General features: G+C 42.1%; 1 protein-coding gene across 1 annotated transcript; it reads right to left on the minus strand.

Annotated features, from left to right (window-relative positions):
* Positions 1 to 1,036: 1,036 nt before the first annotated feature.
* LOC138467212 (zinc finger protein OZF-like) lies at positions 1,037 to 7,272 on the minus strand. Its single transcript, XM_069607258.1, has 2 exons — positions 7,164 to 7,272; positions 1,037 to 2,098 (listed from the first exon to the last, which is right to left on the minus strand). Exons 1-2 carry the CDS (start codon positions 7,270 to 7,272, stop codon positions 1,137 to 1,139), a joined length of 1,071 nt encoding a protein of 356 aa, XP_069463359.1. The 3' UTR covers positions 1,037 to 1,136.
* Positions 7,273 to 7,474: the final 202 nt, after the last annotated feature.

Consider the following 7,474-nt stretch of genomic DNA (forward strand, 5'->3'; position numbering starts at 1 on the left):
AATTTAACATATAAGTGGTGAATATTCCAATTTATCTTCCTTTTAATTATAGGGTGGCCTGTTGCATGAAACCCAGAAATGATTAAAAATATTAAGATGTTACCACTTCCAACAAGCCGCGAAGAGGCTACACTGGTTGCCAAGTGGAGCTTAACTTGTATTGAAGACATTGTTTCACCCACAAAGGAGTACATGAGTATGGTCTAACTTTAAATAGAGGTTGATCAGCAGATACATACGACCAAGTGTTCTCAGATCCTGTAGAGGGAAACTGGTGGCAAACTCCAGAAAACAAGGTTTTTGGGACAGAACCATATGGTGCAAGTTACAACTCTTTTGTAATACATTCACTTAGTATCAAAGGGAGGAGAAAGACTATTGTAATTTTCATAAAAAAGGAAAATTATACTGTTAAAAGCTATTACTTTCACAAGGCTGATGGGTAAGATTTAATTGGTGCTCTTCTATCAGCTCAAGTGGGACACAGTACAGAATTATAAACACAAGAGGTACATACATATCAACTCCAGCGGGGAGAACAAGTTCAGTTCTCAGTTTCTTCCTTTCTATTCCAATATCTGGCCCACCTCTGAGCACTTCTGTAGTACCTAATCACCTATTGCTCCTTGCAAGTTTGATATACAAAGGGATCACAGTCTCTTGTCCCGATGACCTCTGAAGATTATCTCCTCTACCTTTGCCCCATTGGTATGGCATGCCACTTCCACACAGTCAAAGAGCACCAAGAAAACCAACTGAACCTAAAACAAAATGAAAGAGTACCCTAGAAGGCCCTGATGGCCATGGTTATTTGGTTTGCCCATATTTTAATCATAATGCCAAGTCTTGGGGCAGGAAAAGTCACTCACGTTAGACACTGTCATGCAATTGATGGTTCAAAGACATTTTAGGTGCTCTTGGTTTGATTGAAATTGGTCTTAAACAGAAGGTTTTTCGGTGGCACTCAGATTGTTTTAATTTCTCTACATGCTTAATATATGCAATGTTTTTGACACATTTGTATATACATGCAATGACAAAGGGTTGTTCTTATATAAGGGCATGTTACAATGAGGTGTTTGCACTAACAAGAGGAACAAGGCTTTTGCAACCTTCATTTGTATACATCCCATACTTCATCCCGGAGGGAAATCATTCTCTGTATCATAAGGGCTTTCTTCGCTGACTGCTAGTGGTGAGTGAGGCATGGTATTAAGGCATGTATGTGTTCGCTTGTGGACAATGAGATTTGATTTCTGAGCAAAGGTTTTCTCACATTCATTGCAATGATATGGTCGTTCTCCTGTGTGAGACCTCATGTGGATTACAAGGTGTGTCCTTTGACCAAAGTTTTTTTCACATTCATTACATTGATATGGTCTTTCTCCTGAGTGTGCTCTCTCATGTATGAGAAGATGTGTCCTTTGGCTAAAGCATTTCTCACATTTGGAGCACAGGTAAGGTCTTCCTCCTGTGTGTGTTCTCTCATGTCTAGTAAGATCATATTTATGGATGAAGTATTTTTCACACACACTACATTGATAAGGCTTCTCTCCAGTATGTTTTCTAATGTGCACATTTAGGCTTCCTTTTTGAGAGAAGCTTTTCTCACATTCAGGGCACTGATAAGGTTTCTCGCCAGTGTGTGTTCTCACATGCATTTTTCGATGGGTTTTGTGACTGAATGTTTTCTCACATTCTGTACAGTGATAAGGTCTCTCTTTCCTGTGCGTTTTCTGGTGTTTCAAAAGATTTTCTTTAAGATTGAAGCTTTTTTTACATTCTGTACATGTATATAGTTGCCAGTGTTGATGCACTTGTGGTTTAGATGCAAGAAGATTTACTTTGTTTTTATTATGCTCACATTTCTGATATTTAACAGATTTCTCTAGCTTGCAGGGTGCCTGGCATACATTGGAATGCGCATACTTTTTACACTGATTATTTATTTCTCCTCCTAATTCCCCATCTCTTTCAGGCAGCAGCAGGCTTGTATAGTGTGTTTCTTTGTTAGGAGTATGCAAAATCTTCACCTTGGATGTTACAGTAAATTTCAAAGAATCTCCAGATGGTTTTTTTCTGTTTTTCGCTCCTTGGCCTATGGGATTAAAATGAAAGTCAAATTATTCAGTTTACAAATCTAAGAACCTCCAAAGAAAATCATTACTTATAGGGTTATCATCCAATAAAGTTCTCATTAAAAGAAGCAATAATTATACAATTCGTTTTTTAAAATGTGAACTATTTGTGCTGACACTTTTTTAGTTTTCACTTTTGACAGCTATTCTAACACCCGTTTTAAATTACAAAATAAATTAAGATTAAGTCTAGCACTTTAAGAAACAGCTAAGTGTAAAATGAAAACAAATTGTGCTGTTTGATATGAAAATGTTCTCACATTCCTAAACAGAATATGAACATAACATGAAGCTAAGCCACGTTTGCGACATAAAAAGTTAAACATATAGCAAAATAGTTCATAATAAAAAAATATTACAAAATAAGGAAAAGCTCAAACAGTGCTTTAAGAGGATAACATAAAAAAGTCACTATAAAAATGACATACCTTCCACTAAGTAATACCAACAAGCCAAACAAGTTAGCTGCAGTATGTGATGTTATCGAGGTCAGCATGTGTTCAAAGAAACACTGTGAAAAAATGAACAAATAAAAATTGAAAAAACAGATAAATGAAAAAAGGGGGCTAATCCACAAAATATGCAGGACAAATCTTAGTTAGAAAATGGGAGCAATGCTTCCTTGATCTTATATTGCTAACAATCTAATAATTATTTATTTGCAGCAATACTTTAGAGAAATAAATTAATGACATACAATCAGATCTAACTACACCGATGGCTAAAACTGAATTTGACAAACATTTGAAGATATTAATTCCAAAATATAACAATATCGATCGGAACTACAGTCTAAATAAAATGAGGACATTAAAAAATACATACCATTATTTAAATTAAGAGGTCTATAAGTAGATGAATAAGTACACAGGACAATAACCTACTCCAAAGGGTAGTATCTCATCAGATTTGGGCAGTTCACATTCTGACATTTCAATAAATACCACTAAGCAAACATCACACACTATTACATGCAGTGGTGAGATGAGCACATTAGAGACTAAAGGAATACCTAATACTCAACGTACAGCTTTCACACAAGACCCTTTTGGAAAAAGGTTCAAAAGACAAACAACACCTAGGGCTCAACGGAAACGCATGTGCCCCCAGAGTACAAACTCGGGTTTCAGAACAAAATAATTTAGTAATTAATCTATCCGACAGGATATTAAATGACAGAGAACTTGACATATTGCAGAAAGTACTTAATTGTGTAACAATTTATAGTACTTCTTTGTTTGACGCTAAGGTGGGTCTATTTAGATTTATTTGCAATTTGAAACTCAAAGTCTTTTTTGCTGAAATGGAACAGAAGCATTTATTCATTTATTTATTGATTATTTGTAAAGCGCTTTATACAACAGAATTGTGTTTCAAAGCCCCAAAAGTCTAAATGGGACGGGAACAGGGGAAATAATAACAGTGCAAGAAAACAAAGAACAACAATAATATATATATAAACAGTTCTACTAGGCCTTGTGGCATTCAGCCGTGCAAGTGCATTGGAGAGAAGTGCAGGGGGAGGGGGAAGGAAAGGAGGAGCATAGTAGTGGACAAGTGCTGGAGGAGGGATCAAGAGGGAAGTGCTAAGGAGAGCCCGGTGGAGCATCTCAGGCTAAGATTCTAGTACGGCAGCTCTCAAGGGTGGTAAGTGGAGTCACCATGCAGGGGTCCACAGGGCAATGCAGTGGAGAGTGGGGTGCAGCTAATGACTGGGAATAAGGGCCTGAGATCCTGTAAGGTTCAGGAGGATCAGGCCACCGGTCACAGCGGCAGTGGGGTGATTAGCAAGGAAGGGAAAGCTGGAAAGAGGTATAGAAGAGCAGAGCTTTGAGCAGTTTCCGGAACTTAAGGAGGTCCGGCTCAAACCTGAGAGGGGCAGGGCGGAGTTTCCAAAGGGAGGCACCAGCAGCGGAGAGTAATCTGCCTCCCACCCTCTTCTTAGAGAAGCGTTTGACAGTCAGAGAGTTGGAATTAGAGGAGCGTAGTGCTCTAGCAGGGGAGTATTTAGGGAGGGAATGTTGGAGATAGCGTGGTCCCGGGCACCAGAAGGCCTTGAGGATAATGTAGAGGGTCTTGAATGTGAACCTTGTATCCACCAGGAGCCAGTTGAGAGATTTTAGGGCTGGAGAGACACATTCTCTGGGCTTAAGACCAAGGATAAGTCTTGCAGCCTTGTTCTGGATTAGCTGGGGGGGTGAAGACAGGAGAGAGGGAGATTGAGAAAGAGGCTGTTGCAGTAGTCCAGTATGGAAAGGACCAGAGCTCTGGAGACATTGAGCTTCTGGGGGAAGGTGAGAAAAGGAAGAATGCCTCGGAGGAGGTGGAGCTGGAAGTGGGACTTTTTGGTAAGGTCCATGATGTGAGGGGAGAAGGCGAAGATGACCCCAAGGTTTTTGGCCTCACAAGATGGTGGGGATACAGGGCGCAAAGAGGGTGGCGAAAGGGTAGGAGGAAAAATGGGCACAGGTGTCCCGATGAGGAGGATCTCCGTCTTACTGGCATTGAGACAGAGAATGTTCACTGCACACCATGCATCAACGGCAGACATACAGGGATGAGAGAGGCGGAAGGAGGGGAGGTAGAGGGAAGTTTGAAGGAAAGCTGTATTTCATCGGCATAACACTGGAAATGAGGAGAGAAGGAGGAGATCAGGTGTGCAAGGGGGCGAGATAGATATTGAAGCCAAGGCGATAGGATACAGATCTGGGGCGCACCACAGGTAGAGAGGGTGGTGGAGGAGAAAGGGCCCAATTGCAGCTTGGAGGGGCGGTTAGTGAGGAAAGAGATCCACCAGTCCAGTGACTAGTCACTGATGCAGAGGGTATCATGGAGTAATTTTATGAGGATGGAATGTTTCACTGTGTCCAAGGCAGGGGAGAGATCGAGGAGAATGAGAACAGCAGGAGAGTTGCAGTCGGGATTTGCAAGCATGGTTTCATGGTGTTCAGAAGAGCAGTTTTAAGTTATTTTAGAGAGGGTGCACAAAGGAGTGCTTGAGGTATAGGGGGAAAGAGCCAGTGGCAAAGGAGTGGTTACAGAAGTCAGCAAGGGCCTGGGCGAGAGAGGAGATGTTGTCCTTAATGGTTCTGGAAGAGCAGGGGAGCACCTGATTGGAGGAGGCCTTCATAGAGCGGACCACTTTAGAGACCTTGTCTGGTGTTATGGGCAAGAGGGAAGAGAGTGTGGGGAGTGGGATGAGGGGGGATGTGAAGTGGGAGGCTAAGGCAGTGCAGAGGGCCTGGGAAGGAAGTCGAGAGGTGGAGACTGCAAGTGGATTGGCGAGTTCCTTGAAGATTTTGAAGTGTTCGGCTGTGTTGTTAGAGGCTCCAGTGATGCCGGAAGGAAGAATAGTGAGCGAGAAGGAGTCACAGAGGACCCAGAACAGAGAGATGGATGATTCAAAGGAGTCGAGGTGGATGTTGAAGTCACTAAGGAGGAGGCATTTGGAAGAAGAGGTAGAAATAGATGAGGCAAGGTCAGCCCATTCAGAGAAGAAGAGGGAGAAAGGGCCAGGGGGTCTGTAGATAGTGGCAAGGGTGTGAGAGAAAGTGGGGGAGACCCCAAGCCTACAGACAATACATTCAAAAGATGGGTAGGATTGAGAAGGAATAATGGAAACAGGGACCCACTCAGGGAAAATCAGGGCCATTCCACCTCCAGTCCTGTTGGGTCTAGCTTTGGAGAGGATTTTGTAGCCCTCTGGAAGGAGAGTGTCAAGAGCAGTGACAGAGCTGGCATTAAACCACATCTCGGTAAGAGCAAGAACGTCCAAGTCAAGGTCTTCGAGAAGGAGACCGATGTCAGAGGAGCGTTTCATAGCAGAGCGAGCATTCAGAGTAGCTAAGTGAAGCTGGTTACCACCTTTGAAGGTTTTCCTAGGGGGTGTACAGGGGCTTGGTATTCCCATCGGTGGTGGTAGAATAGTGAGGAGAGGGGAAGAATTGTTGACAGGAAAAGGGAGGAAGTTTATGAGAGAAGGCAGGCATCGGTCGAGAAGGAGAAGAGCAGGTTGAGAACCTTGGGCCATTGTGATAGACTTTAATGATGCACCTAGAGAATGAGAAGTATGCAAGGAGAACGTCCCATCTAGTGCCACCATTAATGGGTGTGGAGGAGAAAGAGTGGAGACCAGATGAGGGGTCCATAGATCAGGATAAGGGACAGTGAAGAGGATGTCAGTGAAAGTCTGTCTGGAAGTGGCATTTACGTAGGTGTAAGTGATGGGAAGGTCTTGGTTAGCATCCAGGAGAGCTTTTTCAGTTTTTTCTTCCAGACTTCGTGAGAGAGGTAGGATAAGTGATAGAATAGCAGTTGAAGGAGAGATGGAGAGTGACATGGGAATAGAGGGGGAGAGATAGACAAGGGAGCTGCACAATGCACAGGAACTCATCAAGTGGCCTAGCAGTCAGGCAACCCAAGTGGGAGGAGGTGTGCAAAGGAAGACAGTCAGTGCACAGATTAAAATTTCCCAAAATGCACAAATACAGCACAAAATGAAGGATGCTGTGATATATATTATTTTTTTTTTATTTAAAATGTTTTTGGTTTATATCTTAAACCTTACATTTATGAACATGTCGAGATCGGCTCCTCGTAGAAAGTGTACATATATATAAAAAACTTAGCTACATTTTTTCTTCAAGGTGTCGGACTGTATCCATCAAAAGAGATAGCGATCCAAAAATGGACAATGGCAGTTCCAATTCTTCTGTTATTACCCGTTAGTATTTGGGAACATCGTTCGGACGCTTCAAGTTTATTTGGGGCACTGGAATACTTTTGACTGAAGGTCAGGTGATGATGATTTAGGGCTTGACATTCCATTATAATATGGTATAAGGTTTCAATTGTCTTGTCATTTTTACAAAATCTGCACGATCGGCTGATTTCCTTGTTTTGACTCCTTTTCGCTATGATCTCTCATGTGGGTAGAAGGTTCAGTCTCAGTCTTAGAAATACATCTCGGATTTGACGGTCCGGGAAAAGGTTGAGATAGTGCAGTAGGTGGTTCAAGGCTCTTACTTCGCCGTCGCCCTTGAGATTTAGCTCGTAGCCATGTTTTTTTTGTTGCATTCTGAGGTTTATTTGTTAGCATCTCCATAGAGATATCTTCATGGTTGCTTCCTTCCATTTTGTCAACACAGCGTTGTTGGTCTTAAGATCTGTAGCTCTCAAAATATTGAACGCCGGTATATTTCGTCTTCATTATTCAGTTTTCGAAAGAGATCAAGAGTTTTCCATATGACAATTGAATGCAGTGATTGCAAACTAAGTTTGTATCTTATCCGGAGCATGGGAGTAGATTGTGGAAGGGTGAGAACTTTCCTCCACTA

The sequence above is a fragment of the Ambystoma mexicanum genome, chromosome 4q (genome assembly GCF_040938575.1).
Source record: "Ambystoma mexicanum isolate Mex_15411 chromosome 4q, UKY_AmexF1_1, whole genome shotgun sequence".
Lineage (NCBI taxonomy): Eukaryota > Metazoa > Chordata > Amphibia > Caudata > Ambystomatidae > Ambystoma > Ambystoma mexicanum.